At 49.1% G+C, this 18513-nt stretch overlaps 1 protein-coding gene across 1 annotated transcript in view; it reads left to right on the top strand.

Moving 5' to 3' along the window:
- Positions 1-15450, top strand: part of Rftn1 (raftlin, lipid raft linker 1) — a gene marked incomplete in the record, with an annotated part of 196131 nt that extends 180681 nt beyond the window's left edge. The window contains 3 exon segments of the mRNA XM_013515694.1: positions 4090-4193; positions 6428-6509; positions 14117-15450. Of these exon segments, the coding sequence (XP_013371148.1) occupies positions 4090-4193; positions 6428-6509; positions 14117-14509 (579 nt within the window).
- Between the last annotated feature and the right edge of the window lie 3063 nt (positions 15451-18513).

Raw genomic sequence — 18513 nt, 5'->3', positions numbered from 1 at the left:
CCTGCCTAAGGCATATTTTGAAATTCTGGAGTGTCTCAAGAAAAAAATCCTAAAGACTTCTAAAGCATTACAGCAGGGTTCATTCAAGGCATAGTATAGTAATAAGACTATCTTAGGAATGCCAATATCTAGAAGCTAGAGCAGCCGTACTTTCAGATTTTTGAGGGAAAAATAGATTTCAGCCCAGATTTCTTTACTCAGACTTTTACTTTAAAGTGAAGACAAAGGTATCTTTAAAAAATGCAGATTTAACTGACTTCCAGGCCACTGTTTCATAGGGAGCCGCCCAAGGATTTGTTCCAGAAAAATGAGAAGAAACCAAGAAAAAGGCACACACTAGCTGTAGAAGCCAGTGTGAGGAGAACAAACGTAGGCACAGAGAGAAGTCAGGCTAGATTTGAGTGAGTGTTCAAAGACCTTCAGAAAGGTTTCCAATGGAAAAATGTGGGACTTGCATAGTTAGGCTCGTGGGGTAGTTATTGATGGCAAAAAATAGAGCACTGAGCAATATTCATAAAGGTGTGAGAATGAAAACACATTTTTAATTAAACCGGATTTAATTAAAATTGCATAATAACCATTTGGGGACACAAAGAATGAAGTGAGAAATATGTATGGGAACAGTACTCCTGTATTTCTCAGAGTGGGAAATCAAAAGATATCGAAAATTGCTGAGTATTAGTAGTAGAAATGTATCCTGATAATAAGTGTTACGCACTATTAGCATTTCGGTAGCAATTTTACAAAAGATGTAGGAGTGATTTTTTTCCAGGCCTCTTCCCATTCATGTCATCTTGGTGGAAGTTAGGGCTCCCTCAGCCCTGTGGAAGTAAGGAATAGAAGCAGAATGCCCTTTACCGTTTGCTATGAAAACTAAGACTGGGTTCCTAGTGCCTTTTGGCAAGGGAAGTTGAATTCCTGTCTTTGCTTACAGTCCTGTATTTACAGGCATGTGTAAGACGCAAAGTATTTTCGTTCAAACTGCTGTCAATGGTGTTGTCATAATTTTTAGAGGGTAAGGGAAGGTGGTATGGGATGTCTGTTTCTGTAGGTGATTTGCAACCACTGGAGAAATTATAAGGAACAAAGGGGAAAAGAGCCATAAATACAAATGAATTCCTTTCATACAAGTTGAAAAACCACAGGACATGCTCCACTTTTTTTTAACACTCCAGGTGTGATGGGAGATTATGTATCCACCACAGGAGAGTGGAGAGTTAATTAAAATTTTTGCTCCAACTCACAGAAAGAAATGTCTTTTCATTTGATAAGCAGGCTGGCTTTTGAGTGCTGTTCCTGCTTTCTTTTCTCCTCACTAGAATGTCACAAAAAAGCAGATCAAAGAAAGCCTTCCATCCGGATCTGTTTCCTACCACCTTCTTAGCTAATGGACTTAAAAGTGTCTTTCACTGCCTTTATGGAGCTCATCCTGTGTTTTAGAAATGCCATCTTCTTACTGCACTGATAATATGCAAAGAGACTTTGATGGATACTTACCAAAACCCGTAATTAACATTAATTAAATCAAGACCATCCCAAACAGTTGAGGTGGGAGAGCCTGGCAGAGGGTTACACCGCACCCCTGCCATTTGTATTTCACTCATCAACCCACCAGGGATGGGTGGCCAGAAATTAACACTTAAGATTGAACTGCCCAAGCATCCCTTGTGCTTTGTTGCTTTCCCTTTTCCTTTTGGTCTTTATGATGTGACACCTCTGGCTGACATCTCCTACCCTGAGGGGGGAAGGAATGTTTGGGAGAAATCCTGCTGTTTTTCTCCGTGACAAAATGAAATAGCGTGGAGCAAAATAGAAGCTGCCCTGGTGAGGCCTGTCTGAGCAGGCGGGTTGGGCCGGGTGCAGCAGGGGTCACTCATTGTCTTGCAGCTCTGGGCACATGCAGAGAAAACCTGGCCGGGGTACAGCCACCAATAAAAGGACTCCATTCTGCCACTCAGGGCTTTGTGAGGCGCAAGAGCTTGTCCTGGTTGCTATGGCTACTGTCTGATTGTGGCGGGTTTGTCACAGTGCTTGATAAAGTGGGAAGGTTATTCTTGATAGGCTCAAGTAATCATAACCTCGCAAAGCTGGAGAGTGTGGATTTAAATTTCTCTCTCCTCCCTCCTTTCTTTAAACTGGGAACACGGATGGGGGCAGGGCATCTCTGGATACAACAGCCAGAGGACTGTTCCTTTAGCCTGTGTGAGGGCCGGGCCCAGCAAGGGGGATCCTGGCTGCCCTGGTCTGGAAGGGGGATGTCCGTGTGCCCAGAGCCCCACTGGGCTGCCTGCTGCGCCATCTCTGGCCTGATTGGGCCTTCAGGAAGGGGCCACAGTTGCATCCTCTGCCGAACCGCCCAGCTGATTATATTGTTCCTCGGTCCTTTCCTCCCCTCCCGAGACCCCTTTCCTCTTCCTTTACCAATTTTCCTTCTTTCTCTCTTTCCCTTTCCTCTGCCCCCTTCATCCCCCGCCAGCAGCAGGATTTCTTTCAGAAAAAGTTGTTCCCGTAAACATTCATCTATTTTTTTTCTTCCATGGGGAATGGGAAAGGTTAGATGGAAGGTGACAACTGATAGATTCTGGCCACAGAACTGTAGGCTCTACTTTTGCCAGAAGGGACCTGGAAGACTTTCTAGGCGTGACTCTGTACTTAGCTAAACTACGGAGAGGCTCTTTAAAGCGCAGACTCCAGGGCCTTCTCCCAGACTTCCTGGTTCAGTTCTCTGGACTGGGCTCAGAATCTGTATTGTTCACAGCTTCGCGGGTGAGGCCCAAGCTGCTGGCTCGAGGGCCAGGCTTCAAGAACCACTGCGTAGCCAACGCTTATTTCATACGGTTGAGACACTGAGGCTCCCAAAACAGAAATTAGTTACCAAGGCTTCTGGTGACTTGGTACCACACGGGTTTGGTGCCCAGTTAGGGAAGCTTTAAAAGCCCAGCAAAGAGGCAGGGCGGGGATCCATCACCTCTCTTCTGGCTCCCTGTCTGGGGCAGCTGGAGGAGCTGGTTTGGCTCCTCAAAGGTCGCAAGCAGGCTGGCCCCCACCACGCCGGAGGATAGTGTCACCAGGGTCGGGCCCTCCCAGGCAGAGTGCTGCAGGCCTGTCATACACATTGCCTGCGAGTGAAGCGTACCCTGCGCGCAGATCTGTCTTGTAATCTGCACATGCCCAGGAAGTCTGCTTGGACCCTGGCCAGGACCCTTTTCTCTTCTGCTGGTGTTTGAAACCTGGTGGCCCTGACAGCAGACCATTGTACTTGGGTGACTCACATGTTTGAGTTCTGTCAACTCAAGGAGCAGGACTGTGTCAATACCACCTTTGCACCTGCTGCAGCTACAAAACACTAGCAGAAAGAGCCCGTGCGGGCACATTGGCTGGAACAACTCCTAATACAGGTTTGAGATTTCCCGAAGCCATCAAAAAGAAGCCACCTAATGGAGATTGGGAGCCCAGCACACACATAAAACACGGTAGGAGTGCAGAGGAAGAAAACGGGACTGGTGTAGACCGGCTACCCCCATAGTGAACCCCAGTGCAGTGACCACACAGTTTGTCTTCTTGCGCAAACAGGTCTGTGTTTTTAAGTGGAAAGACAAATGTTAGTCCCCTGGCTCCTGACTTGAAGTAGAGCATGGGTAGCGTTTGCTTATCCCTGGACGGCAGGGTGCATCACACAGGTGCCTCTCTGTGTGTGCAAGTGCATGGGTGAGTAGGTGCGTGCACACACGTGTCGCTGCTATGGCTGGATGCGAATGACTTGATCATTTGTCAAATGTAATTTAACTCCCTAGGACACGCTGTGTTATCCTATGCCCTCAACGTGTCTTGGAGGCAAGGTGTGCTTCTTCAATAAAATTCACAGGATGTGATTTGTCCAGAAAATAGAACAAATTAATGGATTAATCTTTTGGCTCTAATTCCTTGCTGACTGTAGACTGTGCTGGGGCCTGGAAAGAAATCGCATGTTGGCAGTTTGGGTCCAAACTGTACCATGAATTGGAGCGCCCTGTGTCTTCTCTGCTTTGTTGGGCTGTTGCGCTGGCCTGCTGAGTGGCAGGAACGCTAACTGTGACCTTTCTTCCCCAGGGGGTGGAGGTACAGACGGACTATGTGCCTCTGCTGAACTCTCTAGCGGCCTATGGCTGGCAACTTACCTGTGTGCTGCCGACGCCTGTCGTCAAGACTACAAGGTAACAGTAACTCTAGCTATTAGTGTTGGACACTTACTCTGTGCCAGGCGCTGTTCCTGAGACGTATTCCACGTGGATAGCTTTACTTAATGCTCTGACAAACCTATGGAGCTGGGACCTTACCGTGTATGTAAACATCCCAACTGGGAATGGTAGAAACAGTATTTCACCTTCTCTCTTATCAACACCTGGAACATTTCCTTGGCATCCCCTACCCCATCCCAAGAGCCGTGGCCAGTGAATCAATCCTGCCCAGCAGGACTAAGATTAGCTATGTAGGCTGTCAGGACTGAGCCCCTCCCAATGAAAAAGAAATTTAGCATCGACCGTGTGTCCTGTGCTAGGCTGGGTAGGCACTTTGTATACAAAATCTCAATCAGAATAAAGAAAAAATTCTTTAGGTTGGATTTTTTTAACTAAACCAATTAGAGGAAAGTATGGGCAGGGATGTTGAGCTGTTGATCATGTTTATGATCAGTCAGTAGCCCCACAAAAGGGGTGTAAAACCTGGAGTCTAGAGCCTTGCTTGTGGCATTCCTTATGTACAATTTCATATTCGTTGCTGTTTGTTCACCCTCTGCTCTACCAACCATCCCCTGAGCTCCATCGTACCAACCCTAAAAGGCCTTCCTTCTATATTTGGGGATGTCTTGTCTAAATTAGTCCTCCTAAACTTCCTGTGGAATTATACTCATAGATACTATTCCTGTTTTGCAGATAAAGAAACTGAGGCTCAGAGAAGTTCAGTCACATCCCTGAGGCCCCATAGTCAGAGTGTGTCACAACCTCAGTGTGCAGGGTCAGGCTGCCTCCCTGCTGACCTGAACAGATACTCCTCCTGTGGTCTTCAGGGTTCTGGCTTCCCCGGGTCCCAGGGCACACTCACCACTGCAGGGAGACAGACAGTAAGAGAGAGGGCTGGTGACCCTGAGAGGACTAGGGGTGGAGGCCAATGATGATGCCCAGTACCTTTCCTGGGTCCCTCCTCTGGGCCATCAACACAACTCCCTCCTGACAGTGGGTCATGACAGGTCTGGTCTGGCCTGGCCACCCAGGGTCCTGTGGCCTCTGGAAGCCACCGTATTATTTTTCATCGAAGATGTTTACAGGCACAGGGCAAAGCAGTGGAGCAGAACGCATCCTGGATTTGTGGCCCCAAGACCTGAACCCAAGTCCTGAGTTTGCCACTAGCTAACTGTGTCGTCCTGGTCAAGTCATGCCGTTTCTCTGAGTCAGTTTGAATTTGAACCCAAAGCCCCAGCTGGTTCTGAGCTAAGCCCAGGTACAGACAGTTCTGTTCCAGTCTCAGTCACACTTGCTAAATCATCCTGCTCCTTAAATAAGCCCTCATGGCGGACTGGAGAGAGGATTTAGGACCAGGCAGATCTACACTGGCCTCTGCCTGCATGAGTCAGAACCTGTTCCTGAATTCGTTTCCAGACTGTAAAAGTGGTAGCTGGCTGCTCAGAGCATCTTGGTGAGGCTTAAATGAGCCCTTATGGGTAAAATCACAAGCCTGGCTCCTGGCACAAGACAGGTGCCAAGCAAATGTTTTCTTCTGCCTTTCTCAGTGACTTGTGGGTAAACGCAGTAAGATGTTTGCAAAACATGAAGAAAGCAATCAGAAGGGTAGAAGTGGGAGAAAGCAGTGTTTTCCTTTATGCTCTGTCATCTTTACGGGCAGCTCCACGGTGTCCTGCCTTCACTGTATCAGAGCAAGTGAGCTATCTCTCGCCTGTTCTGTTAATGTGGGTCACAGCTGATTAGCAGGAACCATCCCAGTGCCTGCTTGGCATTGGCATCCCTGTAGAAGCCGTTCGATGGAGGACCCCAGTGCAAGCCATGCCCTGTGTGTGCCTGCCCGTCTGTCCCAGCCACAGTTACCATAGATGGACTTGGAAGATGCCCCGGCCCTTTGAGACACAGTGAAGCAGCTATTATGTCCTCATTTGGCTAAGACACCAGCTGCCGCTTCATGGCCAGTCCAAGGAAATGGAACTTCCAGTAAGGAAGCCGACTGACTGCAGGGACAACCAAAAAAATCTTTGTCAGGCTTCTGAAATAGCCCTCTGGGCCTGAGGGCTGAGAAAGGGGAGCAGGATCACTTCTTGACTTCCTGTCATAGTTTGGTGGCAGCTTTCCTGTGCTTTAATGAAGTTAGGGACCATGGCATGGGGGTCAGCTTTGGGGCGCTTCCAGGTGCAGCATGACTCACTCAGCTCCGTGTGTTGTAGGGAAGGGAGTGTCTCCACCAAGCAGATTGTCTTTCTTCAGAGACCTTGTCTACCTCAGAAAATCAAGAAGAAGGAATCAAAGGTAAGAGACCTTGGTTGCCTTACTGGTTTTTCCTCAGCAGGACTTCGCCGCCTAATGGATTTCTGTAGCAGTTGGGCAGGCAGCTTGCTGCAACTTGCAAGGGCTCTCAGAGCCCAAGAAACACCTGAGCCCCTTGGCACACTGCTAAAATAGGGTAGCTGAAGGGGCTGGTGGGTTATTCTGCTGGGCAGCTGGCCAGGCTGGAGAGGCAGAGGGCAGAGGCTGTTTAGACATTTGTACTTGCCAAATAGTCCCACAAGGCCTAAAGCAGGGGCACAGTCAGCTGCAGTCTGACCAGGGCTGGGGATGGCTTAAGCTCATAGTCAGCTTCCCTGTATGTTAATCTCGCTCCAACTTGGTTGGAGTGCTGGTCTACCCCTCGGGAATCAGAAGTCTGCTGATGTTGGCAGAGAGACTGTCAGAGCACTCCAACTCAGAGGCGTTGAATGACAGCTGCTGCTGTGGGCAGAGGCCAGCTGTGGCCTGTGGCAGTAAGTCCTCTGGCAGGGTTGTGCTCACGGATCCCCAAGGTTCCCTCTCACTGGACCTCTCAAGAACTGGGCACAGTTGCACATAAGAGACCCTGACCAGTCTCAGAATCCTCTCCATGTTCCTGAGGCTGAGTTCCAGTCCTCCCCTAATGTCAGATGATTTTGGGGCTTCCCACCCCCACACTTTGCAGCCTATGGGTGCTCTTCCTAGGTGTTACAGGTTGGCCCTCAGTATCCCCCAAAGACTCACATGTTGAAGGCTTTGTTCTCAGCTGCCTGCAGTGCTGGAGCACAGTGGGGTGTGCCCTTGCAAGGGACATTGGGACTTGGTCTCCCCGCTCCTTCCCCGCTTCCTGGCTGCCACTGTTCAGCAGCTCTTTTGTCAAGTGCTCCCTGCATGATGTGCACCCTCATAACAGGCCCAAAAGCAGTGAAGCCAGCTGACCAGAAACTGAAAGCTCTGAAACTGTGAGTCACAATGAACCGTCCTTGTTTGTAGTTCGTTTTCTCATATTTTTTTGTCACACTAACAAAAAGCTAACACACAGGGTGTTATGTGTCACCACCAGCTGCTCAGGAAGAGGGCAGTAAGTTGAATGAATCCACCAAACCCCCAGTTAGATCAGCTCCACTTTGCTGGCCAACGCCACACTCCAGAAGAATCTGCCCGAACCGGTACACACTCTACACACTCAGCTCCATCCCCACGTTCCCACTCTGAGTCCCTCATGTTCTTTGGAGGCAGAGCCCTAAGCAGGAGTGTTCAGCAAGCAAACAGTCTAGAGTAGCCCCTCACCAGCCAACAAATCCAGGGGGTGCCCACTCATGGAAGGAATGCCAAGGCAATGAAGACACAAAGCCAGATGGGCTGGGGTGCAGAGGAAGGTCTGTATCCAGGCTCCGAGATTGTAATGTGACAGGTGACAGCAGCGGTGGACTAGAAGGCAGCTGCTGATTCACCATTAACCACCAGGAGCAGTTGGCTGCCAGCTAGAAGATGGATAGCCACAGACCATTGTCAGGTACCACTCAGTCACTCGTGGGCTCCCGGAGATGGCATCATCCATAGAAAGTGACATTCAACAAGCAACACACATGAGGTCTCCTACCAGATGCTGGAAGGGCTCAGCTGCAGCTCTGAGGAGGGGAATGGTGCCTTGCCAGGTGCCTGCCTGTGGTGCAGCTTGACTTTGGTGGAAAAGCCCTGACATCTCACAGAGGGGGATAAGTCACTCGAAACTTGAGCTGGCAGCAAGAATTGAGAGGTGGGTTTTTAAAAGCTGCTCTAAAGAGAAAGAACTGCCTTTCCTTGGGGGAAAGTCAGAGATGAGAGTCATTTTTTCCCTAGTTTGTAAGAACTTCCAATCCTAATCAGCGATACAAATACAAGGGGACCTCTTTGCTTATAAATATCTACTTCCTGCATCATCCCAAGGTCAGGTGACCGGTACCGAGCACTTGCTCTCTGCAAGGCCTTTGGGTCACTCACCGGTGGACAGGGGATTTTGCAACCAAACTTCTTGGAAGAATCCTGTGCTCAGTGTCTCTGTTGCTGTCATTCATGCCTCAGCTGCCCCAGTCAGTGTCCCCAGAGACTGTGACAGTGACTCCATCTACTCCTCCTCGTACCTGCGCTCCCACAGCTCTGGCACTGTGGGCTGCAGCTTTTTCTTTTAGTCCCTGCACCACATTCTCCTGATTTTCAAGTTTTTCAGGATTCAGAGGCAGCCCGGTTTCTCCTCACACTTAGCTCCTCCCTAGGAAATCGCCTACCACCTGTGTTGGTGACTGCTGTCTGCATGGCCAGCCAGCTCCTCCCAGAGACTCCTGCTTCATCTGTCCTGTGGCTGGCTCCACCTTGGAGCAGACTCAGGACGCTGCCACTCCCCCTTTCCGGCCCATGTGGCCCCCAGCTAGAGGAACAGTACCTACCCCGGCGCTGCCCAATCCATCCCTCTCCTCTCCCGCTTTCAGTCTGTCCTTCAGACCTGTGATTTAGTTTCCAGACACTCTAGACTCCCCCCACCATCACCTTCCAACTACTCTAGTCTCGTAGTAATAGGGCCGCCCCCGAATATGCTTTCTATGCAGAGCCAGAGTGACTTTTTACAAAAGCAGATTGAATCACATCACTCTACCGCTTACAAGAGTTCTAAAGCTGCATAGTAAAGATGGGATCTGTACTGTGGCCCACAGGCCCTGTGTGACCTGGCATCTCTCATCTCCTCAGTCAGCCTCGACTCTGCATTCCAGCCACATCTGCCTCCCTGCTCCTCTGTGCCCCATCGGCCACAGGGCCCTTGCCTTGGCTGTTCCCTCTGCCTGGGATGCTCTGCATTCTGTCTCCATAGGAGCATCATCTTCCCAGATGTCTCAGTTACTTTTTCACTGGTGAGACACAATCCCTGACAGCACAAATTAAAAGAGTTTTGATTCATAGTTTCTAGAGGTTTCAGTTCATAGTTAGGTGGCTCCAAGGCAGAGTGACATGGCACAGGAGAAAAGCATAGTGAGGAGAAGGACAAAGGGAGGGAGGGGGAGGGAGGGATAGACAGACACAGAGACAGAGACAGAGAGAGGAGCAGCAGGGAAGAGGGCAGCCCTTCCAGGCCACACGCCCAGTGACCTACCTTTTCTGACCAGATTCTAACAAGTCAGCTCTAAGTCTTTCAATCAAATCACCTCCCAGAAGCCCCACCTATGAGCACTTGAGGTTTCAGGGAACATTTTAGATCTAAACCGTAACAGCAGGACACTTTCTCTCCTTTGAGGCCATGCCAGGCTCCTGAAATGCAGTGTGAAAGAACTGCTTCGCTGCCTTGCAGAGGGCCGCTCTGGGTCTGGGATCATTGGTGTCTCCCCGCCTGGTAGAGTCGGATATTGGCTCCAAGAGAGCAAACACTTTGGCCCTCTAAGTTATACAGTACCTGGGTTTTAGCTGGAACTCAAAAAAATATCTGTTGAATCAAAGAATGATTAATCAAACTGCGGAGGCCTGGAAGACAGGTCTAGCATTGAAACGTTAGGAAGACATCCCAAGATAGGCACACCGAGAACGTGGCATCTTCAGGACTTTTTTCATTGGCAACACTGACGAGACTCTCCTAGTGTTGAGTATTTAAAAGAAATCGCCATGTATGTGAGTGTGATTTTTCGAAGCAAACATTAGACTCCTTCAAAGGGAATAGCTGATTTCTACACCAGACAAGTCGTCCTTCCAGCAAACAGCTTGGACACATATTGGACAGTTTTTAAAATGTGCAAATTAAACCCATTAGCCCTTGCTGACCCTGAACTCTGGATAGACACTACTGTAAGGAATTGTCTTTTACACAGCTCTGAGCTGGATGGCTCCCTGGATTTGGTGCCACAGTCCCATTAATACTCTGGCCCAGAGAGGCCCTGAGTCAGCCCAGCCTCTCTTCCTGGCACTCGTTGGCTGCGCTCAGACTGCCTGTGGATGCTCCACACCCGCCACCCCTCAAAGGCTCGGCTGGAAAGACACGCTGCAGCCCCAGCCTCTCCTTGCTTGCTGAGATGGCTCCTTTTTGAGCCTTGAGATCGGGAACAGTTTTTGTTCTTTGTCACAGACTGTCACTGCCCCATGCTTAGAGGAGAAAGTGAGGTCTGCGTAGTGAAGGGAGACAGGTGGAAGGGTGGAAGGGAGGACAGCTTTCCCTGGGTGGCAGAGGGCGAGCCAGGGAGGGGTTACTTCTTCCCAGATGTGTCTCACAGTTTAGTCTGCCCACCTGCTCAGGTGTTCTTAGTTCCCTTGGTTTTCAAACTGTGGTCCATGAGCCAGCGGAATCAGCATCACGCAGTACCGTTACAGTGGGAGGTCTGCCTTTCCTCCTCAGCCCTCAGGGTGATCTTTATGCCCACTCAGGGCCGAGGGCCAGGGTCTTAGCTGATGCTTCAGGGCTTTCTATAGGCTCACCTGTGCCCCTCCATTCAAATTGTATCATAATTGAATTTTTAAAAATGGGCCCATCAGGAAGCCTTCAGTGTAGATATGTTTTTAATAAGCTGAACCAAAGTATCTTTAATGGCAGTTAAATCTGGATTTCCGTTAGCTGGCAACTCGTCTTAGTCAGCCAAGTAACTGACCTAGCAGATGCATTTTGTCCTTGTAAAGCCTGTAGGTGGAGGCAGCTACACCTTGGGCAGACCTACTCCAAAGGTATGGCCTTTCCTGTCACTTTTCCTGGCTGTCCTCCAGAACAAGAGATTGAAGTCTTTTGCCAAGAAAGCACCTGAAAGGGTAGAGCTGGAGAGATCAGTCTGAATTCCAGCTATTACTTCCTAGCTGTGTGGGCTGGGACAAGCTGCTTAACTTCTATATGATCATCAAGACAGCACTAATGTGCATTGAGGAACTTGCTTTGAGAATTTAGGGAAATATGAACTGTCACAGTGGAAGACAGTAGGTGTTTCAGTAGTGCCCGTTCTTCCTTGGCAGGCTGCTCAGATTGCCTCTGAAGCAGCTCCGAACATTTTGGCTTCCAAATAGTGCTGTCCCTGAATGGGGCCACTGCTCCTTCCCTGCGTCCTTAGAGCTCCCCATGAAGGAAAGGCGGAAAAGCGAAGGCCCAAGGCGGGGCCTCCTTGGGACCTGGGTGTGGCCCCTCTGACACCTGTGGTGAGATGGGGGTCCAGCTAACCCCAGGAGTCAGGAAGTCACCCACAGACCCATCTTATTGAACACTGCAGTCCTACACAACATTTGGTTTGGTGGATTTTTCTGTGATGACTTTGCAGGGCAAAAAGTGGCTGAACGAATCTTACCCCAGCTCACACTGGCAGTTCCAAGTGCTCCTGTTCCCTGCAGCCCAGGAGGGACCCCGGAGAAAGTGGCTGGGCACCTCTTGGGCCTTGCCACAGTCTGCTGCTGCCAGGGTGTATCAGGTCAGAGAAGTGGTGTCTTCTATGAGAAACTATATGGCTGGGCATCCAGAGGGAACTGCACAAGTCCTGCTCGTTCTTTAGCAAGAGCAGGCCCTGAGCGTACCTGGGCTTATCTTAGAAAATGACAGGTGTCCAGGCAAGATGGTCGGGAAATGTGTCCTGCCCACCTGCACAGGGCACTGTTCATACCAGCTGCAATGTAGATTGCAGGTGAAGCAGCAGCGAAGGAGAACCAGGACTGGAATTTGAGCTTGAGGCTTAGAAGTCACAGCACTGTAACATTTTAGCATGTGAGGGCCCTTTAGCCAAAACAATCACACTACTTTGTGGTAAAAGTAAAACTTCCTCTGTCTTCTGGGTTAGCTGCCTCTGTGGAATACAGGCATATTTAACTCTGAAACCTTTCTCTAAAACATGTAAAATGATGTAAAATGTGAAGACGATCTTGGGACAGCCTGCAGGGAAAAAAAGGCCATTCACTTGGGCTGGCATTGAAAGGGCAGTGGCAGCTGTGTATCACCACATGGTGGTTTTGTGCCATAGTAACACGGTGTTCGAGACGTGGCGAGGGCTGGAGGCAGCTGTGAGGCTGAGGTCCAAAATCAGCATCATCTTCTGGTGGGCTGTGGAGTTCGAGATACCTGCTGGGTAGTTGTGGCTGGAGTGGGCACATCTGTAAGAGGAGTGGGGCCAGACACACCCCAGTGGGGCTAGTGATTTCACCACAGGAAGCACAGCTGGGGTGGAAGGAGCTCCCACACCCCCGAGGGAAGTCTAGCTGTAGCATGAGAGTGACAAAGGGAAAACCCACCCAACACTAGGTTTTGGGAGGGTGAGGTAGGGAAAGATAGGATAAATGTCAAATCCTAACCCTAACAAGCACTTCATTACTTTTTCTCTCCTCTGATGGAATTCAGATTTACCAGTCTTGTCCAAAAGATATAAAATCCAATAATCCCATGATGTATGTTTATTTCTTTGGTTTTTGGTACAATGAATCGAACTCAGGACCTCACACTTGCCAGGCAGGCGCTGTGCCACTGAGTCAAACCCCAGCCCCTCCCATGATGTTTAAGCCGATGAACCTTGGGGTGTTTAGGCAAATGCTGTGTTTGAAGAAGCCGATCTCTGCCATGGAAAACTCTGCAAAAGTGGGTTAGTTTTTAAACATTTTTTGAGATTTCCTAGCAAAGGACTCGGGATGACTTACAACGTGGTAGGTTTCCCGCTGATGGTGCAACTGCATTCCTCGGCACCCATCTCCAGCCCTGTATGGCATCTCAGGAACTGAAGGCTCCCGTTGTTTCTTTCAATCACAGTGCATCTGAGATCTAAGTACGTATGTGGTGTAACCAGTGTGGTGCAACTGAATCAGAAGGAAATGACCATGGTAGAAACTTAAAACTAAAGTCCCTGTGTGTGGTGCGGGTCCCTGAGATGAGAAAAGTGAGGCAGAGAATCTGGCCAGTGAGTGGCAGGGCTGAACCTTTGCCAGGCAGTCTCACTGCAAAGCTTTGATAAGACGAGGTGCCTTCTCAGCTCTATTACTGGCTGTGAGACCTTGGGACCCTGAGTCTTTACCGACTTCCTGTCCCATGGGGAGATACTTGGTTGCAGGTCACGTGCCCTGGGGAGAAGCAACCGCTGAGATAAATTTGGGTAGAGAAAGTTTTAAGGGCCGTCAGCCAGCAGCTGTCCTGGCGGCTGGGGGAAGAAGCCTACCAGTCCTGTGGCACTGGGTGGTGTAGCACAGTGTCTGCCCCTCACACTGTGCCCTGCCTCAGTCAAGGGAGCTGGGGAGAGAATGCCAGCCCACAGGTGGGTACCCTACAGCATAGTCAGGATAGAAGTCAGCAGTTGCAGTCCAGTGATCCCCAGGACCAGCAGCCTGCCATCTTCTCCCCGATCCTGGCCCTCCAAAAGCTAGGATTTTAAGTCCCTGCCCCCTTTCCCACTTCCGCATAGGACCGGTCAGAGCACACTCATGGCACCCAAAACCCACATCTAGAATGCAGGCCGTGGAAAGCCCAGGGCAGGCCCCAAGGTGGGTAGGAGTGGTTTGGGCTATGATTCAAGCCTAATGTTGCTGTCAGAATCCTGGGAATTGTCTCGCTCACAGACACGATGGAGAGTGAACGCACACACCCTTCCGGTGAAGCTGTAGGGTCACAGAGCCTGCACTTACTTACCCCCACCTTCTCTGATTTCTAGTTCCACTGGCGATTCTCCCGAGAGGAAATGCACAGCAGGCAGATGAGGAAATCCAAAGGTAAACTCAGAGACAAACGACAAGTCGAAGAAAATGAGAAGAATTTAGAAGACCAGTTTTCCAAAGATGGAGATGTGGGAAACTGTGTGCTGGGCAGGCAGCAGGAGGGCAGAGGCTCCGAGAGGAGAGTCCCTGTGGAAGAGGGCAGGGAAGAAAAGCTGTCCCTTGGCAGCCCGCCAGCTGGCAAGGCCCTGGAGGGTGGGGCTGTGCAGAACGGACCTGCTGTGTACAGCAGGGCGCCCTCAGCCCCGAGGCACTCCGATCCTGGAGAGGATGCCAGGAATGTGGGTGCAGAGGAAGTTGATGGAGAACCCACTCCGACACCAGAAAATTGAGTTTGCGCGGCAGCTAGACAAGTGGGCAAACCCAAGGCACCCTGCCAGCAGCTGGTTTGCCCTGGTGTTGTGTTACCCTTTGGCTTGGCTTCACTGCTCCTTCTGAGCTCACGTGGGCCCTCCTAGGGCCAGTTCCTGACAGTGTTGGTTTCTGCACATCCATTTGCAAGGTGTGGTAATGACCCTGTGTTAGAATGCAAGGCCAGGGTACCTCTTTTAGACCTTAGGGCTGGAGGCCCAGCCCTGGCTCTACCCCACTCCTCTGAAGAGAGGATCTGGACCATCCAGTGCCTGATAATGTCCCACAGGACATCCATGGTGCATCTGGGTCAAATCCCTGGCTACCAACAAAGCTATTGTTCCCTCGTACACTCTGCCAGGGCAGTGTCGCTTTGTGCAGCATTTGGTGACTTTAAACCACCCCTGGAGCCCTATCAGCTGCCCTTCTCCACCTAAACCCTGCTGCTTTGCAAAGAAGTGACGCTGGGGAGGGGAGGTGCCCAGCCTCCTGGCTTTTCTCAAAGTAGTCCTGTAGATACCGGTAATCTGGAAATGAAGAGGTTAATTCTGTGTGTACCTGCTCTTGCAGAATGTTCAGGAAGATATTCTCTGTTAGTATTAATGCCAAAAAAAATTTTTAAAAAGGTTTTGTATTCAGCACATCCTATGAATACATGTTATTTCTGTCATTTCAGGGCCGTGGGCTGGTTGGGTGCCCGTGTTGTGTGCTATTTTAATCAGTGTATCATTGGCCAAGTTGTTACCCATGTATGCTGTGTCTGTCACGTGTTTATATTGTCCAGAAAGTATTGTTAAAGCTTTAAGTAGACGCATCTGGCAAACCTTGGAGAGAGAATGCCAATTGTCTTGACTGAAACAACAGCTCGCCTCTTCTCTGTTCAGTTACTTAAAGCAATAAATCATCTGAGTTTATTGCCTTATGAGTAGTATTTATCCTGTCACAACAAAAATCTTGGCCTGATGTCCAAAGGGCTCCACCCCACATCCCCTATGAAGGTTTTACAAGGTTTTAACTCCCGACAGCATGAAGATTTGTGGAAAGAAAACAACGGTCCAGTGGGAATCTGCAGAGCAAGCTAAGCACGCTGTGTTTTCTCACCCAAAGTGGAATTAAGCAAGTAAGTAAGGGTCAGGCTGATGGAGACAAATACCTTTCAAAACAAAAACCTCACATCAGTTGCTAAGCATATTTCCAAGCTTTTAACTACCATTTAATGAGACAAGTCTTTTCTATTTTTGTTTACTGAAACCTGTGTGTAATATATGTTTACAACATTCAGTCATTCTTGCTTGACAAACTCCCCCACCCAACCTTGTCACCAGTTTTTTCTGTTTTGCAGTACTGGGAATTGAACCCAAAGAGCACTGAGCTATATCTCCAGCCCCTTTTATTTTTTGAGACAGCATCCTATTGAGTTGCCCAGGCTGGCCATTAATGTGGGATGCTCCTGCACCAGCCTCCCAACTAGCTAGGATTACAGGTATGTGCCACCATGCCTAGCCCTATTTTCAAAATGACATTTCCCACAATTATATTGTCATTAATAACATTATAGGATTTTGACTTAATACAAAAATTTTTGGCACAAAGGTTAAAGGATCACTACTTTGAAAAAACGTGCTACAAAAACAATCCCAGGCTGCAGGGCCTTGGGTACATTTTTAAATAATTAAGCAACATTTGTGTTGGCTGTATTTGCTGTGGGGAAAAAATTAAGGTTACTGTAGCTAACTTGAATTCCTCAAGGAGTCTGCTGTCATGTTAAGCTAACAAATAATTCTGGAAGGTCTTGTTTTTCTCCCGTGTCTCTCATTACCCTTCCTAATTCTGGCAAATTATCAGTCTACAGTGGAGGTTCTCAAATCAGCTTTAGCTAGGACTTCACTGGAGATACTTTTAAAAATGATGATACCCACAGACTGTAAGTGAATGGTCTGGGCAGTGGCCTGGCCATCAGGAGTTTTAAATGCTCCCTGGAGTATTCTAAGGTATAGCCAAGGTTGAGAACCACTGGCCACAGGATCTCTATGAATGGAATCACAGTTGTTGGTTGTGAAATGTAATGTTTTTTCCAAATGGTATACAACCCAGGCCCTAAAACGCAGTCCCAACATCCTGCATGTGCATTTCAAGTGTGTGGAGGGGCCCTGAATGAAATCTTTTTTGTGAGTGCCAACACAGTAAAAAGGCCATCCTTCACTGAGACCCCCAGTAACTAGTAAAAGCTGCAGACTTGTGCTATTGGCATGAGGTGCTCTGTGCATGTGGGAGGTTTTGGGGGGTTGCAACTATCACAGTGGTCTATAAGGAACGAGAATTTGGGGGTTTATCAGGTGCCTAAAGTGCGACATTCTTAGAAGCTAAAGTTGAATTCTGATTCTTTCACTATGCAGATGTTTGCAAGACCCACTGTTCACCTCCAGAGAGGTTCGGAAGAGAGCAGTGGGTAGGGTTTGGCATGACTCTCAGGGCACTAAAGGGAGTGAAATGAATTCTTACCAAATATGACCTCAGGTTAACTTCTTCAGTGTCAAACAGAAAAAGGGGCCAAAGGCACTCGCCGTATCAGATTTTGGGAACAGAAATGTGTGTAAAGTGTTCAGTCTGTGGGTCGCAGCTGATCGTAATGGTGACAGGCAATACATGTGGCAGAGGCTGGTGGTGCTCACCCAGCTTCCATAGGCTCTGGTACTTCCTACCCCTCCTGCAGTTCGGGACCGTGACCCTGGGTTCTGGGGTGTAAGCCACCTCTGGGCCTTACCTTTAAAAACACACCTCAGATGCTGCCCTTCATTTCCATCACTCTTGGCTCCTGCTTTGGTCCACCACGGTTCAAGAAAGACCATGATGAGGGTGTCGAATAACCATGGCCTTGCTAAGCCACAGTGATGCTGAAGTTTATCTGTTATTAAAGCATAGTATATCCCATCTTAAGTAACAAATACTACTGGAAATACTGATTAAGTTCTAATTTATTTGGTAGTGGTTCTAAGTAACAAAAAAGTGAACAGAAGTTGAATCCTTGTCTGACTTTTTCAAACTCAAATTGACCATACTTCATTGCTTGTTGATGATGATGAGAGCAGCTTCAAAAAACATTAGCGGGAAGCATCTGATTCATTTCCTATGAAGCACACTTGATCAGTACTCTAAAATTAATCACCACCGAGCGATACCACAGAATGACTTTCAGGAATAGGTCTGTGGTGGTAGTACTTATTAGTAAGAACACACTGACCCCAGACTCATCGCTCACCCAACACATTTTGCTTGAGCTCCTACCCATTGGGGCTAGATACTGCTGGGAGCAGCACGACCTGGCCTGGCCTGCTGGGCTCACAGCTGTCTGGGATTAAAGATGAAGTCTTAAGAGGGTTGGCAAGAGGAGGAAGGGTACACAGGGAGCTCAGTGCCACTCCTGGTGGTTGCAACAGCTTGTTTCCAACAGCAAGTGCGAGGAAGCTGACTGCATGAGCGGCGCAGGGCGGGCCCAGGTGATGAGCGCTCTCTCTGCTCCATGACCCACTAACGTGACTGATGCGGCTTCCTAGGAGCCTGGGTTTCCGGTACAGAGTTTGGAACAAAGAACCGTGCAGATGTTAGATCTAAAGACAAGAGAATGAAGCAAAGTAGTGTTCACCACAGGTTCCTGTTGATAGCATTCATTTCTGTAGCCAGACTAAGAAAACTAACGTGGGTGCAGAACAGCTGGTTCTCAGAACCTGGTGGCTGCTAGTTTCCCCAGGCCTGCCAGTGCGGCAGGGCACTTCCCGCCAGCACAGCAGCCAGCCTGCGTGAGCGACGTGAGCACAAGAGGTCAAGTTATGCACTACTATAGACAGACGTATATTTTAGTTCCTACACCACTGTGAGAGTGCTGGGAAGACAACAATGCAGAAGGGCCCTGTGAACCGAGATAAGAATTCTGCTCCGGCGCTAAATGCAACGGGAAACAACTGGTCAGTTTTAAGCAGGGAAGTGA

The sequence above is a fragment of the Chinchilla lanigera genome, unplaced genomic scaffold, assembly GCF_000276665.1.
Source record: "Chinchilla lanigera isolate Chin_1 unplaced genomic scaffold, ChiLan1.0 scaffold00029, whole genome shotgun sequence".
Taxonomy (NCBI): Eukaryota; Metazoa; Chordata; class Mammalia; order Rodentia; family Chinchillidae; genus Chinchilla; species Chinchilla lanigera.
Note: the sequence above shows the minus strand (reverse complement) of the source record. Positions and strands in the feature narration are given on the sequence as shown.